The 18,991-nt window shown below is 37.3% G+C and overlaps 1 protein-coding gene across 4 annotated transcripts in view; it reads left to right on the top strand.

The window, feature by feature from the left end:
* PDE8B (phosphodiesterase 8B) overlaps nt 1–18,991 on the top strand; it is an 83,566-nt gene that overhangs the window by 39,240 nt on the left and 25,335 nt on the right. For all 4 annotated transcript variants that reach the window (XM_021379407.1, XM_021379406.1, XM_021379405.1 and 1 more), the window contains 8 exons: nt 4,181–4,371; nt 5,684–5,743; nt 6,824–6,881; nt 10,741–10,829; nt 15,036–15,114; nt 15,613–15,753; nt 16,138–16,226; nt 16,890–16,950. In XM_021379407.1, coding sequence (XP_021235082.1) covers nt 4,181–4,371; nt 5,684–5,743; nt 6,824–6,881; nt 10,741–10,829; nt 15,036–15,114; nt 15,613–15,753; nt 16,138–16,226; nt 16,890–16,950 — 768 coding nt within the window. The remainder of the gene's footprint in view (nt 1–4,180; nt 4,372–5,683; nt 5,744–6,823; nt 6,882–10,740; nt 10,830–15,035; nt 15,115–15,612; nt 15,754–16,137; nt 16,227–16,889; nt 16,951–18,991) is intronic.

Raw genomic sequence — 18,991 nt, 5'->3', positions numbered from 1 at the left:
TTTCACCTTAGGTTTTATGACCATCTGTGTTAGAGGACAAATCTGTTTTGGTTTGTACCAGCTCCTACCCTCCAAATGCCCTCCCAGCATGCAGCTTATATGTCTGCCCAGATTTTGTACCAAGGCTTACAAATCGGCTTAGTTTGGTTGTGAGACCTTTATTTCCATGGAAATCACAGCAGATACAAAGAGCACAATAACACTATTTGACAGAGCAAATTCTCAGCTACAAAACACTGTTTTTCAACACATTCACCACCATTAGCTGTGCATTTTCTTGAGTAATGAACAAGAAGCTGCAGGCTGCACTTGTAACAATCTGCACCAGTGGATGTGACCCACTGTTTCACAGTGTAGTTGTAGGTGTAGTTGGTAGGAAAATGTTGCCCACGCAGTTCATCCTTCATCAGGTTTACAGATAGCAGTCGGAAGGCACCAGATCTCGACTGCATAGTAGATGCAGTTGGACAGTTCAACCAAGTTGTCACTGTGCTCCATGGTCTTCAAATTTGTATGGGGCCTGGTGTTATTGTGTTGCAAGAGAAAGGTTGTCTTCTTCTCTGGCATGACTCTGGGAGTTCCGCTTAGTCAGCATCATGGTGTAGCAGTGACAGTTGATGGTTTGTCCAGGTTCCAGGAAATCCAGAAGGATCACCCTTTTTCTATCCCAAAAGACAGTGCACATTGCTTTACTTGCTGAAGGCTGCATCTTGAACATTTTCTTCAGTGTGGAATTCCCATGTCACTACTCCGTGGACTGCTGTTTTGACCCCATCTTGTAGTGCTGACACCACATCTCACCACCAGAAATAACGCAGTCCAGGAAATTGTCACCTTCAGCCTCGTATTGGTTCAATAGGTCCTGAAAAACTTGCACGTGGTGTTTGTTCTCTTCCCATGTGAGCTTTTGTGGAACCCACCTGGCACAAACTTAGTAATGTTCCAACACTACCACCATCGTTTCCAACACATTGAAGCTGATATTCAGCTCTCTGCACAGTTCCCGGGTCATAATCTGCCAACACACAGACGAGCTGATCAAAACACTCTTCATTCTGTGGTGTGACATCTGTGCATTGCTGTCCAGAACGTCTTTCCCGTCACTGTCACCACTGCCCACTACCTCACTGTGCTCATATCCACTGTATGATCTCCATGAATACTCAGCAAGCATCAATGTATGTCAGTGGGTCAGTGAATGTCATTCTTTTCTGCATGGAAAAATTCAGTGACTCACCTTTGCTTCTTACACACTTCCACGTCAGACACTATTTTGTCAGACTGTCCCTCTGCTGCTGTTCATGAGAGCCTAGCTTGTGAGATCAGACCACAGGTAAAAATATGATCAACTTCTGGGGACAGCCTTACAAAACAGGAAGCCAATTTCCACCTGCAACCTTAATGATTGTTAAAGTAAGGCCAGAGAGAGAAGGTCAGACTATGTTATGTTTCAGCATACAATCTGGATGTCTTTTAAAGCAATGACTAATGGGAAAACTCTTGTTCTGTTATTTTTATGTTGTATTAGAATGAAACCAGGTATGAGCTGTAATTTCCCTAATGACCAATGAGTTAAGAGTTTGGAGTGAGGCAAGGCACAGAATTTATTGTAATTACCACTCCTAAAGCTTTTGTTGGCATTTGAGTTGAAGTTTGTCATCATCTTCTCACAGAATTTCGTATACTGGAAGTGAATCTGGTTGTTTCCTACAGTTACTGTGGTGCTTTTCTGCATTCATAACTTTAATGCACAAACTGAAATTACTCTTTTTTTCCCCATAGTCCCTCTCTTGTATATCAATAAGTGCATTTCTTTCTTGTTTGGTCTAAGCAAATACCTCTTGCTTCCTTCCAGAGAGCTGCTGTAGAGGTTGTCTGCCACCTGTCATCATTTGCTCACTTTGTTTAGCGTAATCCTGTCCTCAATTCAAATCCTACTTTTTCTCCCCTCTTATGAGTCATTGGTCATCATCACTTTCATAGTGTTGATGCTGAGGTCCATGTCTGTTCTGATGATCTTCCCTCTTGAGCCACAACCAAAGCATTATGATGCCTAGTGTCTAATTGTTTGTCCTGCCCATTGAAGGTTTCACACAATATCCCCGACTAAATCAGACACTATTAAAATAATTTCACTGGGATGCCTGTAGTGACAAAAAAAGGCTTAGGTATCATGTTTTATGGGTTCTTAAGTTCTATTTCTGATTTTCTCATTGTTTCTTTCTAGTACATAGGCATCTAAGCTCAGCTGTTGTATTTTGGCTGTACTTTGAGATTTTCAAGGCAGATCTCTGACCATTTTCAGTGTTTGCATGATAAACTGGGAACAAGACATGCAATAACTGTGCAAAACAAATTCTGAAAAATGTAGTAGGAATTCCAGTAGATCATCCAAAAAATATCTCAGCAGGAGAAGTCTATGGTATTCCTACACAAAAGCAGCCCTGGGTAAAAGAGATCTACTTACAGCAAAGCTAGCAAACCATATACCAAAAACAGGTAAGTGTTTGCCATCAAGAAATGCAGATTAAATTCAATTTCCTGTCATACTGTCAGTCTGATTTTTACAGATTGTATTTTCATTTTGATTTTGGGATTATAATCTTGCAGCATACTTGCATAATTCAAGTTTTGTTGTGTTTTCATTCTTTACAGCAAGCTTCATACAAATTTTAATGAGCAGGTATGGTAGTAATGCTTTAATGGTACCTTTTGAAGTTAATATTCTCAGAATGATTCACACACTGATATTTAGTTTCCAGCGAGGGGTCAGGTGGTTTAATTAAACTCCTTTATTTTATATCTGGTAACTGACTGAATTTTGCAATCCTTTATTTCCAAATTGGGAATGTTGAGAGAAGGAAGATACCAAAATGCGTTCAGTGAAAAACCTGTTCACTAACAGCAGCTGGAGCCAAATCATTGAATCAGAGTAGCTTCTTAACCAGAGTGTATGCAAAAGTGTGCAGCAGAATTATGTAACTGCTTCTGAGCATTTGATAAATGGAAGAAATTATGGATTAGATAGAGTGACAGTTGCTTCCTTGGATGATGAGTGGCAGTAACCCAATATACTCTTATTAATAGATTAAAACTTTCAGATGTATTTCTTAATTTATACTGAAATTCCAAAGTATAATTTTTTACTACTTTTTAACTAAATCTTGGATCATAGTCCTGCCTCAGTAACATTAATGGCTCTGTTTGTTGTCTAGAATTCACTATTCCAGACAGCTCAGGATAAAAGAAAGGGTATGGTCACACTGTCTAGCTTCTAGGCCAATGGTGTTGAATTTCATGTGGTGATGTCACATATGTACATCACAGATGAAAGGTTATTAACCTTTCTTGTGGGCATTTTTGGCAGAATTCTGCTCAGACAGATTGTTTCAGTGAAGCTGGGGATTACTTCTGTTTGTAAAATGAACAGGATTTTGCTTTATATGTAGGTTATCCTCAGACTTTTGCCTTTTTGTTCAATGTGAATACCTATGGGTGAACTTTTGACTTCTTAAGGCCTTTCTTTTTCATAGCATTTTTTCATTAAGTTAATGTTTTTCTTCATCAGTCACAAGGAGTGTCATGGTTAGTGATCAGCTGCAGTGTTTGAATCATTTTTTTCCTACTACCCATCCCTGTCCATACCTGTTTGTCTGTAGTTCTTTTTGGTTTTGAAAGAATAAGGCAGTTACATTTCAGAAAGTTCCTTACAATTAAAAATGCATGTAACTGCAATGGCCTGAGAGTGGGAATGATGTTTGAACCACTGAGTCTGGGTTCTGATGGAATTTGAGCATGAGTTAGAAGGCACCCATAGACTGGCAGCTGTTCAGATAGGCGCCTGTGTGAATAGTCGGTCATAGTGCTCCGGAAGCCATGATGCTCAAAGAACGAGCACAGCAAGGTAACTTGTCACCTGCCAATGCATTTACGTCCAAAACAATCACAGCTTATTCAAAAGCAGTAAAGGTTGGTCCTACACAGTTAATGCTATGTTGATAACCACTCTAGTAATAAAGTTGTCCTACTGTGTCAGCTCTTTTACAATCTGTATTCCAGTGTTTCCACTTTCAAAGTAGACTTGATCTTCGAAATAGTAGAAGTGATCGTTAAGATTTTTGTCATGCAGATAACTGTTCTGTATGTTTAAAGTGATGCTGCTGCTTTGCACGCTTTGCAGGTTTTGCTGGTCTTTGCCAAAGAAGACAACCAAAGTGATGGTTTCTGGTGGGCCTGCGACAGAGCTGGTTACAGGTGCAACATTGCCCAGACTCCAGAGTCAGCACTTGAATGTTTCCTTGATAAGCACCAGGAAATAGTTGTTATAGATCACAGGAACTCCGGATATTTTGATGCAGAAGGTATCTGCAGGTAACTAAAGGACCTTATGCTGTTCTTGACTTCTGGAGTATATTGTACAAAATCAGTACTCTTGATTATGAGAACAAAATGCTTGACCTCAAAAAAAAAACCAAAAACAAAAAAAAAAAAAAAAAAAAAAAAAACAAAGAGAGAAAAAGAAATGCACGAAACTATAGCAAAATGGAAATTTGGAGATTGAGGCCAAGAGGTTTTCTTACCTCTCTAAGAGAAGTACAATTTGAAAAATAAGCTTATGGCCAGGGTGACGTTTGACCTGTAGAATTCTCTCTTCAGATCATGAGCATTATTCAGAGCATAAGCCACAGCTGTTGTGAAATCACTCTGTGCTTTCTGTATCCGCTTCTCCCTGAATCTCCTTTCCTGAGTTAGTGCTACAGTAAGGTTTTAAGCCGCAAGGCTTGAAACTAATGCTATTGTTTGTCCACTATATCAGGCACTCGTCTGTGAGAGCTCTTAACAAAAGTTCACATCACTCTTGTGCACATGTGGAAATGGAAAATCAGGATGCAGTTTTACCATGCACCATGCTACATTTATCAGTCGTGCATGAACTGAAATTTCTGTGGTTTATGACATTTTATTTTAAATATTTTAAAGTTCGCGTATTTGAGGTTATGGAAATACTTCTAAAAGAAGTACGCATAAATATGACAACTCTTCATTCAGGAGAGAGTGACATGTTTGAAAAAAAATTATCCTTTGTCAGTGAAAGATAAATGGAGTGTTCTTGGTTGTATTTTTTTTCAGTTTCTCAGTAACATGAAGTGGTGAAATTTTGTTTATTATGGTGGTTATTGTCCATTATAGAGAAGTATATTTGTTGTACCTTCTTTTCTTACCAGTGTACTCTAAGAGTACTTTGTACACTTTAAAGAAAATTTTACAATATCTCTAAGGACAATTGTGAAGATGGGAGAAGGTGGTGGAGATTCTTGTTTATTAACTGTTTAACTAACGGATACTGAGAATGCATTGTATGCACATTGCATCTTGTCAGCCCCTGCATTCAGGGCAGCCTGCCCTGCCCTTACCTAGGTAAGCAGGGCAAACCTTTGCTAGGTTTGAAAAGTTTTTGGAGCTGTTGCCTCTGTATTGCACTGTATTGTGCAAATTCTGAGGAGTCTGGTAGCAAAAGAAATTGAAGGTCTAAATGAGGACAGATGAGTTTTGCCCACTTGGTCCTATTTTCAGAATTCAGTGGATTCTTTCAGGCCTGTTTTTAGTTTATATTGTCTGTGAATACATTGCGTGAAATACGGAGAAAACATGTGGTGTAACTGAGAAAATGTTGTTTTCTTAGGTCTATTCGTGCCACAAAGCCATCAGAACACACTGTAATACTTGCTGTGGTTCCATGCACGTATGTTTTACTCTGTTTTGTGAAATATTTTTTACTCTGTAAGAATGATACATAAAATAGTTAGCTATTAACAGAAGGTATCTTGTAGATAAGATATAAACTTACATAAGTTTAAAAACTTAGAGAATAAGTTTAATGTTAGTCATTTTTTTGCCTGAAATGGGTAAGGGATGTATGTAGTCTACTTAAGTATTCAGTAACCTTCCATTTATATAGACTAATATATCACCTTGACTTCAGAGAATTGTTATGTAATGGCTTGTATACTGAAAAAAAGACACCTATAAATCTGTTTCTAAAATGAAAGAATAGAAAGCTGTTTACTGTGTTGTAAAGGAAATAACTAGATCAGATAACATGCAGTGGTTATTAGGTAACTAGGTAATGGAGTAAACTTTATTTCTGATGGTTCTAAACTTGGCATTGTATTGTTCTGAAATCCTTATCGAATAATTCATACTCTATGCCGTCAGATGGAATTCTTACTGACATTTTTAATTGTCTTAAATACATTGTTTATCAAATACCTTAGAAAAAGAGAGGTTTCCCATCATTCTTAATACTTCTACATTCCGCCAAATCTATTCTAATTCTGTTAATTTCCTAGATCAATTAAAATATTTGCAAACTGAGTTGGCAGGAGAACTTTTCCTGCCAAGGTTAGAAAATAGGTTGTTTGCTGCTTAACAAGATTTATAGCTTGTTTTACATTATACTTAATAACATGATTTTAGGTTCTTTCTTGTAGGATATCGTAGTATATCCTTTTTTTGATCTATCTATCTGTTTACTTATTGGAACGTCCTTGTATGTCTATGAAGAGAAGCAGGACCTCTGTGTAATACCCATCAAATTTGCTATAGAAATTATTTTTCTGCCATAGTGATAGCTGCAAGTATCTATAAAAGACTGTATCATCTTTGACAGATACTCAAAAGATCAACTTCTGTAATATCATGATTGATTACTGTTGCATGTGTATTTTATGCAACAGTATTCATATTGCATTATGTTAAGGTAACTGTTGAATTGATGCCATCTAGTTCTTGCATATTGTGTGACCAGCATTTTGTTTTGTAGATCTGCTGATCAAGAAGAGACTTCTGTTCTTCCCCTTCTTAATGTAGGCTTTGATAGGGTATGTCTTCTTTCATATATTATGTATTTAATATAGTAACTATGATTGCTTTGTAAATTACAGATGCTTCTACTTCCTCAAATTTAAATGAATTCTTCATGTAAACTATATGTTTGCTTCTGTAAAAAATGTATTTATGAGACAGTACTCACAGTTGATAGGGTACTCTTGTTTTCAGCAATGTACTGGAAAGGCATATGAAATAAGAGGATCTGTGATCTAGGTAGTCCTTCCAGAATAAGCAGGGGCATGGCTCTTCTCTTAGGTAACAGCAGTAGGGCAGGAGGGCCTCAAGTTGCACCAGCAGAGGTTCAGGCTGGATATTAGGAAAAATTTCTTCACAAAAATAGTGGTGAGGTGCTGGAGCAGGCTGCCCAGGAGGATGATGGAGTCACCATCCCTGGAGGTCTTTAAGGTAGATACAGTACTAAGGAATATGGTTTAATGGGCAAAATTGGTGGTAGTTGGATTGTTGTACTGGATGATCTTAGAGACCTTTTCCAACCTTAATGATTCTATGATTAAATCCATGTGGTCTGGATAGATGGTGAGTGGATTTTGTTTAAGAGTGCATTTAAACAACAATGACATGACACCCTAACCAATGTGCACCTAGTCATCTAGACATGTCTGTGAGCATGAGACTGCTAGGAACCTTTTCTGAAAGGAGTAACAGCCTAGTCCTGCTCCTGCTGAATTGAAAAAGGAAAATGTTTTTTTTTTTTTTTTCAGTGAGGTTTGAATTGAATTATTACATTGGCATAAACCCTTTCTTTTCAGAACATTATAAGATGTCCTGTGCAAGAAATCAGAAGAGAGGATAATTGTTCTTTTCTGTTTCTTAAAACAGCTTTGTAGCAGAGAGCAGTGGTTCTCAGTTCTGAAAGTCTAGCTTCAATTGCTTACCATCTTCTAGCCTCTGTTTGGGTGGTCATTAATGTTTTGTAATGTATCGTAAAGCATCTGTAATATTAAAGCTAGCCCTTCGTAAGAGAGGTTATGTACTGAATCAATAGGAGCACATCAGTAGGCTCTGTAGTTAGGGGGGATTAAATATATATAGTTAGAAGAATTATCCTAATCAGAATGTCATCCTAGTTTGTTCATGCTGAGTCCAGTATCTGAGCTAATTCATACTTAGCCTGAGTTTCTCTGCAAAACAGAACATGCACCTGAGTTACCACTGCAGATCATCTCCAAAAAGAGGTAATAGGTCTTGCCTCTCTTGCAAAGGCTCTGGCAGGGCAGAGGCATTAAAGGTTTCTGAGGTGTACTGACAGCTGGAAAAGCTGGAGTTAAGAGAAGGGTCAGCCCAAGATTGCTATCATTTTCTTAATATAGCTCTCTCACACCAAAAAAAAAAAAAAAAAAAAAAAAAAGGTTATAATATTTCTCAAAGTGGTGTTGATTTCTTCTGAAGTCTCGTGTTCCATTAAAAAAATGCAATGCATTGTATTTAGCGGGCTGGATTATAAATTCAGATGCAGTAGGTATTGAGTGCAGGCGTGGGACACACTGTGCTGTTGAGGTGCGTACATCACAGTGTCATGCGTTCTTCTAGAAAAGTGAAAGTAGTTGGATCTTTTTGCACCTGACAGCTGCTCTGACAGGTGAACAAAGAAGACTGTGTGCAATCTCTAATAATTCTCCCTAGCTGTCCCAAATAAATCATGGAGCTTGCATCATTTAACAGTTTCCTAGTAGAATTATTTTCAAGCTTTTAAAAATATATCTGATGTCAAAAATCCTGTGTTCACAGATTAGAAGGCATAGGAATTATTTCTGCTTGGATAGGGATTTGTAGGACCTAAGTCCATGAACACCTATATGTATCTTTAAGAAAAAGATACAAAAACTCCTAATAAACACCTTCTCCAAGTAGAGAGACAGTACCTCCAAGGATCTTTTCCTCAGCAACATAATAGAATTTATTTTTGGAAAATCATGTCTGCTCAAATTACACCTTTATCTTCACTAATTTTAATTTCGTAGTCCATGTTTTCCAGTAGTTTATTTTGCATTATCACTATTCAGTGTATTGGCATTTGTCATACTAGTTCCTCTTCTTCCTCCTTCCCTTGACAAAACTCTGATTGTAATTGTTCTGTTTGATGGTACCTGTCTTTTAAGTGCATCTCCAGCTTGATTAATAAAGAGTCTGATGCTGTAGCCAATTGGTCTGTTACTTTTTTCTAGAATTTTGTAGACAAAACCTCAATTTTTATATCAGATTCAGAACCTCAGTTTTTTACATCAGATTCCCAAGAGCTCCATTAATATTTTGTGGGGGGATGCACCTACAAATATGTCAATCATAATGTCTTTTTCCTGCTGTGAAAAGTGACAGTTATAGAAATTGTCAATAACATTAGGAGTGAAGTTACAGATCCATGGTAAGTTATTTTTAAATTTGGGCTTAAGCCATTGATTCCCAAATCACAATTTTTCATAAAGGAGAGAAGCAAAGATTCCTCAGAAAACGCTCTTTATTCTTCAGAGATCTGACTGTTGGCTCTTGACTCAGCATGCTGCTGTACTCTGGGAACTAATGACGTCATAGAGTATTTCCTGTGAAAAACAAAGTCTACAGATGTATTTATAAATCGCTGATTTAAGTAAGTCCTCACAGGAAGGGTTACTAGTGAGCAGTAAACTTCAAGTTAGAGAATGTACTAATACTTTTGTGATTAGTGTGAAGTTTCTGATTGCAGCTGGACCAAGCACAATACCTCTCTGCTAACTGCTTCTGCCTAACAAATAGAACACGTTCTTTCCATCTGGAGCATATAAAAGTCTTGTTAACAATTGTCAAATTTTGCTTTTCTGCACTTCTGAATTCAAAAGTGACAGCTCACTGACATTATTTATGAATTAAACTTACTACAGCTTGTGAGTTTCAGCTGTAACACTTATTTGAAAACAGATGAAATGCCAAATGTCATTAATTCTATTTTAATTTTTTAGCAAGGATATTTTATGTCTTCAAGGTATTCCATTCCTGTTGTGAATTAAGGCATAGCCATTGCTAGTGAACCATCCAAATGATACTGATTTTATTTGAGACTGGGTTTTTTTTTTGATCATATATTTCTACCTGAATGCCTAGCGCCAAGTAGCAAAGCTCACAGTAGTGGTTTTAGCATATTTTTATACTTGATTTGTGTTTAGCTATCAATATTGTCATAGTGAGTAGAGAATCATTCCCATGGAATAGATGATTACTTAACACAAAAGGCACAGTTAAAGAATTTTATTTCTACAGAATCCTGGAACATCTGAGGTTGGCAGGGAACTTTGTGGCCACCTGCTCCAACCCCTGCCCAAGGAGGGACACCCAGAGACGGTTGCCCAGGGTTATGTCCAGGTGGCTTTTGCAAATCTCCAATGAGGAGACTCACAGTCTCTTTGGGCAACTTGTGCCAGTGCTCAGCCACCCACACAGTGCAGAATCATAAAATCATTTAGGTTGGAAAAGATTCTTACAATCATCAAATCCAACCATCATCCTGACACTGTCAAGTTAGTGTCGGGAGGAACCTCTTGTACTCCATTTTGTGCCCACTGCCTCTTGTCCTGACACTGGCCACCACTAAAGGGAGCCTGACTTGGACCTTTTAGCACTCTCTTCGGGTATTTATTTATCTTAATGAGGTCTCTCCTGAGCCTTGTCTTCTCTAGTCTGACCAGTCCCAGTTCTTCCAGCCATTCCTCATATGAAGAATGTTCTGGCCCTAGTTTCTTGGCTTTTTGTTGTCCTGTTGCCAGATCTCTTTATAATGTTAGGGTTTAGGTGCAAGAACAGGAATAGTAGATTACAAACCTTCCAGTCTGTTTCATTCACTCTTCATTTGTTTTCCAGCAATTCATGGAGAATAGCAGCATAACTGCTTGTTACAATGAACTGATTCAAATAGAACATGGGGAAGTGCGATCTCAGTTCAAATTACGGTATGTAGAATTGTTAAGAAAGCATAAGAAATAAAGACTGTTTGGTCTGTATTCCCAACTGCAGACATATGTACTTCATATGCTAACCATTTCCTACAGCCTTGTTCCTTGTTCAGTTGCAAAACAGGACAAATTTTTAGTAAGTGGTACCTTTAGAAGGCTTTGCTGATGTGCTTAATTCACTGGTGGTTTAAATGACAATTTTCATTAATGCAAAATGCAGTACATGTCCTTTATTCTGATGCTTGCCTGTGCCCATATGTCTTGAGATGCCCACATTGAGTTTGGCAATATTACAGCAGCCATCACTGGTATTGCAATGAGAGTGATAACCTTTAGCAGAAATATTGCAGAACAGCTTCTGCTCATTTAATTGGAAGAGTAGCATTTTACAAGTGCTGACTTGTGTGTAAGTAAGGTTTATGGGATGCAAATTGACATAACAGGAAAATGTCGCAAAGTCATTCTTGTCTTATATGTGTGAGATTTCATATCTGACAGCTTGAGCTGAGCACAGTCTTGGGCTGGCTCTTCACACACTGTTTGTGGCAGATTTGTCAGACCAAGAGCACAGATTTTTACTTAATGAGAAATATTAAATTGTCTAATTATCTCACTAAGATAAAAAGGAATACATAGTTACGTAATTACATTATCAGTTCAATGTGACTAATTTTATATTTAATGCAGGTGCTGACACCTACATGTAAATATCTTTACAATTCAACAATATGTAAAAAGAGACCTTTAAGTTGTCGTGCAGAAAAAGTGTGTTTCTCTGGATTCCCATAAATGAGTTCCAGTTCCTTGTGCAGAAAATGCTATCACTTCTACTTGGGTCAGGGTTGCTGTTTAAGCAGTAGATTTTTCTAAGATCCTATTTGCAAACCTATCTCAAAGGAACTCTTGTGTTCAAGCAAATATGTGTTTGTGTATGCAAAGTATGATTATAGAAGAATTTTCAGAAAAAAAAAATACAATTCAAGCTTTCACAATCTTAAAAGGTATTTTCCAAGGCTAAGCAGGAAAATAGCAGAAATTTAAGAAGTTATTTAGAACTGAACCTGATGTGGTTCAGTTGTAAATACAATGTGAAACATATGACTTGTGAATTAAATTAGCAAACATCAGTTTATGTTCATACAAGCAATGCCTCTAGCTTGTGTTTAAGTCCAGTAAACCAGATTTTGTAATAACAAGCATACTGTAGATGAGAAGGAAACTTTTTCCAGCTGTTGGATTTTGTCATGAGGATTACTCTTCTGACAGTTTAGCCGCTACTCCACTTTGTTGCCTGACAGAGTGCCAGGTAAGATCCTTACCAGAAACCATAAAAACATATGCAGATGACTTCCTTAATTTCTTAGCTGAGAGCATTCATTGTTTATTACCCTGTGTGTAGTAGCTTTTTGGCATTTCCATCTCTCTCTCAGTGTTTACTGAAGCTTAAAGGAATTGAAATTATCCTTTTGTTTCTTTAAAATGTCAGTGTGTCAGTGACTTCTTGTGGTATGTTTTGTTTTCCTTTATTTCTTTTTGTAATAAAATTTATGTCCTTCTCATTGAAAATTACCTGCTGTAACACATGGAATAACTAACTTCAAGAATTCAGAGCCAGTAGCCTTTAAGCATCTCTCCGTAAATGATATCAACTATGAATGCAGATAATTACAACTCAGAAACGGGGAACATGATTCATATTGTCTGCTGTATTTTTCTGCGAGTTTATTTAAAACTGTCACTAAAAAGAAAATCTTGAAATTTGGAGGAAAGAGTGTCAGTCCTCAGAAGCTTTTCAGCTACTGGCAGTTCTCTCTTCTATATTATGTGTGGAAACAGTGATTTACCACCCACTTGTAATTTGGCTTGCTTTTACTCTTTTAATTGTAATTATGTAAACTGTGAACCTCCTTCCCTTTAATTATATGAATGTATAGCAAATTAGATGTTTTCTGTGTTCTCCCATGTTTTGTATATTAGTAACGTCACATATATATCTACATGTGTGTTTGTCTGTATATTTATATCACCTCTGTGCACTACTATTTCAGAAAACTTCAGCAACACAGCAGCGCAGCTGTGGTATTCTGGGGTTTGTTACTGCCACTGCCCAAGGCAGACCCAGTGGAGTTAATACTACATTATTTTTTGATGGATCAAGCTTTGTGCTAACAGCTAGGGGATTGAAATAGCCTTCTGAAAGATAAAACTTTCTGAGCAGGCATACTTGTAACTTAGAGAAGCTGATGCCCTGTGACAGAGGACTTCTTCCTACCTTTGCCCAAAGAAGCAGATGCTCTAATTGAATTTACCAGGAAAAATTAAGCACAACTAGATTTGGTAACCCTATTTGGTTACAATTTGTTTTCATGTCTGTGGTTTAATGAAATGGGGAAAAAAATGTTGCACTGTATGTTTATCTCACAGGGATTCTGGTCTTTGATATATCTTTGTCTATGTGACAGGAAAGAGATAATGTTCTCAGAAAGTAGGGACAAATGGGACAAAGCCTAGGGTTTTCCAGTTGTTCGCATAGAAGAGAAACTCTGTGAGAATGTTGGATCAGCCCAGGGAACCAGTATCTAAACTCATTTCAGTGAACAGAACTGTCTTCCCTATTCCAGATGGGTACACTGTTTCTCAGGCAGATTTTTTGCTTCTTCTATTCTGAAGTTTGGGTGGACATCTGTGGGATGTGTGCATTTACCAAAGAGTTCTGCTAGCTTGGTTGCCATATCAAATGAAAAAATAGGTTCTGAATAGTGCAAACAGTGCTCCGTGTTTTCTTGCAGAAAGCTTACTTAGTGACTTGTTAGTGATGGTGTACAGGATGAGAATCTGTCACTGAGATAATGCAGCAATTTTGTGCAGCATAAAATCACACCATGGAGCAGACTTGGACTGTGAGATTGTTGCTTGTATAATTATACTAATAGCTCATTTTATTGTATAAACTGAAACAGTATTGTTGTCTTCAGTATACAACACTTCATCCACATAGTTGTGTGTGTATGTCTTTCTGTGTATTTCCTTTTGTTTCCAATTTGTTTCTGAGTTACTTCCGTGATGAGCAGAGCTACCAATGTCCTATATTCTTCAATACAGAGACAGAATACTTCTGGTCATCAGTATTAAATCACACCCCACTATGCGGTCTGTGAGCAAGACGTTTCTTCTAGTTGACAGCTGTATACAACGATGTTTATGCATGGTGCATTTTATGCTCCCTGCAGTGAGACGTCCGTGGCAGATAATTGGTCTGTATTTAGGCCAAAACAAAGTACTGAGATCTATCACAGCACATTTGTCTGAGTTCTTCCTTTCAGTATGCACTATGTGTCCATAATTTACTTTCTTGTGTTAATTAGCACATAATTATTTAGCATTAAATAACATTAATGTCAATCCCATTCTGTGTAGATTATAGTTTAAGCAATATCAACCCTATAATAAAAGGGCAAGGATTTTGTTTTCCTGCATTAGGCCAAGGTTAGCCCAGGAAAAAATGGAAAGTGCAGATTAGTTGTGCCCTTAATTAAAATTAGAATGTGTGGAAGTCAAGCCACTGAATTATAAATTGAAGATGGAAAAAGTGTTATTTTTCTGACTAGGATTTTGTGGTGGCTTAAATAATTTCCTCTAACTGTGTAGCGTTATAACTTCTTTGATAATCGAGGCCCATTTGCTGTATTGAAAAATTTACATTTATACATATATGTGTGTGTGTATATATATGTAAAATGGGCACAACACATTTTATGTATGTATATATTAGGGCATATTTTATTAGGTTTTATACTGGGATATATTTTACATATATGCATTCTTAACACATCTTGTGCTGATTTTTGTGTTCCCTATCCTTAATGTTCACAAAACTTTCTATTGTAAGGTAAACAGCCATTTGTTATTTTTACTAATTGTTAGTTCCCACTATATAGAGTTTATTTGGAAAAGGCAACATGCTGTTAAGTGACACACTGCCTGTGAGCAATTTTACAATGTGATCTCAGAAAAATATTTCAGCAACAGGAGTGTCCAAAGATGAAGTTTCTCAGAAAATTGCAATGGTGCTGGTTACCTGGTTTGGTCAAAACAGCATGCTAATTTGTGATTAATCTATAGATAAGTACAATGTAATAATCTGTTTACGATAAGCAAAATGTTCTAACAATAAAACTAATGTGAGTCATTTGCTAATTTCAGGGCATGCAATGCAGTATTTACAGCGTTAGAACATTGTCAAGAAGCTGTAGAAATAACCAGTGAAGATCATGTTATTCAGGTATGGGGAAAAAAATCAATCATTTTGTAGAATTCAAAGAGAGAAACCCCAAAGAGATATTTGCTCGGTAATGTCTCTTCTAATTCAGTGTTTTGCTTTTGTTGCTGTATTTCTCAGCATTTCTGGATGCTGCCTGTTGACACTTGCTGAATGTTTAGGACATCTCCTTTTGTAACTTTGTTCAAATGGTCATTTCCAGTAAGGCAAAGTTGCTTATAGTAAAACAAGCATGAAATCTATTGCAGAAATAGATATCCTGCACAGTAAAGGGGTTTGTTCTCTTTCTATGTGTTCTATTAACAATTTCCATATCACATTCTATGTTCAACTCCTTATGTTAGTAAAATGTTTCACCATTTGCACAATATTTTAAGTGACAGACTGCAGGGATGTGTGGTTTTGGATTTAGGTGTGTACCCTGAAATACTTTGATAGGTTTATGTGAGTAATTATCTTCTAAGTATGTTCTTCTTATCCCAAAGTTCTTTTGTTTCACAGTATGTTAATCCGGCCTTTGAGCAGATGATGGGGTATCACAAGGGAGAGCTCATTGGCAAGGAGCTTACTGAACTACCAAAAAGTGATAAAAACCATGCGGATCTGTCAGACACTATCAATGCATGTATTAAAAAAGGAAAGGTAAGTAACTAAAATAAGCTTGGGCAAATCTAATTTGCATTTCCAGTCTGCTTTATTTTTTAAACTCTGGGTTTAAAAACACAAGACTCTGTTCTCTTGAGTTGTTTATATCTGATCCGAATTCTGTTCCTCTGATTCCTAAACCTTTTTGAAAATAGGGGGTACTCTCTCACAAGAGAAATGTGAAAAAAGTTTATACTGCCCTTAGATAAGCACATATCTGCTAAAGGTGGTGCTGAGAATTACTAGATTTTACACTTTTTAAAAATATAAAGATGAAAGAATATGTAATTATTTACTACATAAGGACTAGGCAATAATAAATGAATATTTGACTGCAAGCTAAGTATTATTAGATGCTCTTTGTTTTGCATGTTTTCTTAGGAATGGCAAGGGGTTTGCTATGCAATAAGAAAATCAGGAGACAGTATCCAGCAACATGTGAAGATAACACCAGTGATCGGTCAAGGAGGGTAACTAACTTGTCCATAGCACGGTTGCTTTTGGTTTTTTTTGGTCCTTCTCTGTGCTTTCCCTATCCATGCATTTGACATGAACTTCCAGGTATTTAGGAGCAAGGTGGTGATAACATTGCTGACTTCAAGCAATGTAGGAAAAATAAGCAAAAATAAGAAGGCCGTGATCTGTACTGATTTATCCACTTTGGTGTCTTCCTTTGCTGGCTAAAAAATAGTGAAATCATAACAATTGATAGTGTTGCTGTTATATAGATACCTGAAAATTGGTGTTTGGGTTGATGTTACCATGCATTTCTCTATGAAGTTACTCCAGAGTATCCAAACTGTTAACCAGGCATTGGAAGGGTCAGCAGCCATGTGATTCATTTGGTGTGCACACTTGCACATGCTTGCACTTTTGCAGTGTTTGATGCACATGTTGCCAAATCCTGCTCCCAGATGTGTGAGTGAACTCTTGCAGCAGCAGTAGAATCATGTATCTTAGGAAAAAAACATGACTATTACAGTACTGCTTATTGCTCAGCCAGTTGTTTGTGTTGGTTTTGGTATCTTGTTTCATAAAAGCATCAAGAATTCAGATTTAAAAAATAGCAGTGTGTCATTTCACTTCTCTCTTTACCATCTGATGTGATAACAATTGATTATTTCTGTTGCTAGGAAGATCAGGCACTTTGTGTCCCTCAAAAGGCTGCGTTGTACTAATGAAAACAACAAGCAGGTACTATGTTTCTTCCATCTCTTTTAGTGAATAATTCTCATCTCTTTTAGTGAATTATATTTTTTGTTTAAGAAATTAATGTAGATCATATCCTCTCAGAAAAAATACTGCCAGTGGTACTACTATTAGTTGTTGAATCAAGCAGAAAAAAATTGCATTTTCTTTGAGCTTAGCCTTTTTCTGCTGGGCTATTCTCCTTTTGCAGGACTGCTGAGTAGAGAAAGGCTGTTACTCTCTGGAACATGGATATGACAGCTGAGTCTGTGGTACTAGGGCGCAGCATAGACTATAATGGAAAGGAAGTTCAAGATCTTCTTTTCTACAGTGGCTCTTGACAGTCTGATCTGACATACTTATGTTTGATAATGACCTATGCTTAGCTGTTACAAGATCTGTAAATACGTGGATCTTGAATAAAATAAAAATTGTATAGTGTTGTCTTCAATGTAGGACCTGAGATATCGTATACTCCACAGCATGTCTGTTGTGGAGAAGTGTAGTTGCAATCCAAGTCATAATTCAAGCCACTCTCAGTGGTTCTTGGCTGTACTCAGCAAAGTACTCCCAGCAGATTAAAGGTGACCAGCACTGGTATAGCCATACCTGGAGTGCTGTGTCCAGTCCGGGGCCACCTGTACAAGAGAGACCTGTGCACACTGGAGAGAGTCCAACAAAGGTCCACAGAGATGATGAAGGGACTGGAGCATCTCTTCTGTGAGTCAAGGCTGAGAGAGCTGGGACTGCTTGGCCTGGAGAAGAGGCTCTGGGGGATCTCATCAATGTCTATAAGTACCTGAAAGGAAGGGTGCAAAGTGGATGGAGCCCGGCTCTTTTCAGTGGTGCCCAGTGCCAGGACGGTGCAGTGGGCACACACTGCGAGACTGGAGGTTCCTTGCACATGTGTTCACATTCAGGCACATATCCACCAGGGCCTGTAAAAACCATGGAGGCATGAGAAGCTGTTTGGCTGATTTGCTCCTGCACTCTATCTGAAAGAGCCTTTGAAGCAAATGAGCATGTTGCATGTTTTGCTTCAAAAATACTATGGCCAGCTGAATAAGAAATTTTTTGCTTTTCTGAGTCAAAGAGTGAAATCTATCTGTGGTCTGTAGGAGTGAGATTGAAAGTAGAGAGCATAAGAGATAGCTACCAACATTTAAACTGAGGATGTGCTTGGGAAATACATTTCCTATAATTTCCATTATTCCTAAAAACGTGGGTTTTAGGAACAGGCTGACTTGTTTTATACAAAATTTTAAATGTGCTTTGACATATCTGAGGATAAAGATAACATCTGCATAAAGATGTGTGGAAGGTCACTAGAATTTCTAGTTGCCTTTTCTTCAGTATAACAAGCCTATCCTTAGTAATAGATTATTGGAAAAAGAGTATGGGAAGTTAATAAGTAATATTCTGTAAAATTGTCTGTTAGTTGAAACGATGCCCGTTGCACAGGTAGTATCAAGTCAATGAGGAAATTTGCATAGCTTTTGGAAGAACTTTGAAGGTCTACCACTTAAAAACAAAGCTTGAAATCTTTTAAACTGACCTCATATTTGGATCAAAACACACATTTTGATATTGGCAGCAAGGTATCATTTACAGTGGCAGGATTTTAAAAGTACAGCCTAGAGTGCAAGAGTCTTTTGTAACAGAAGAAGTACTAATGTTACACAGTATTTCTTTTTTTATTCATTAATAAAACTTCATTGTTCATGTTGTTTCATTTACAGCTACTTTGATGTTGATTTGAAAGTGAGGTACCATTTGATGTTTTTTTCTATAATATACACACAGCTGAAAGGCTGGTGCAGTGTTAATGTAATACTGTTTATGTAAGATCATCAGTACAAAACAGACTTCCAGCCGTCTGTTAAAAAAGGAAGAAAGGAAGGAAGAAAGGAAGAAAGGAAGAAAGGAAGAAGGAAAGAAAGAAAGAAAGAGAGAGAAAGAGAGAAAGAAAGAGAGAGAAAGAGAAAGGAAGGAAGGAAGGAAGGAAGGAAGGAAGGAAGGAAGAAAGTGAGAGAGAAAGAAAGAGAGA

The sequence above is a fragment of the Numida meleagris genome, chromosome Z, assembly GCF_002078875.1.
Source record: "Numida meleagris isolate 19003 breed g44 Domestic line chromosome Z, NumMel1.0, whole genome shotgun sequence".
Lineage (NCBI taxonomy): Eukaryota > Metazoa > Chordata > Aves > Galliformes > Numididae > Numida > Numida meleagris.
The sequence above is the reverse complement of the archived record's forward strand: the minus strand, read 5'-3'. Positions and strand labels throughout refer to the sequence as shown.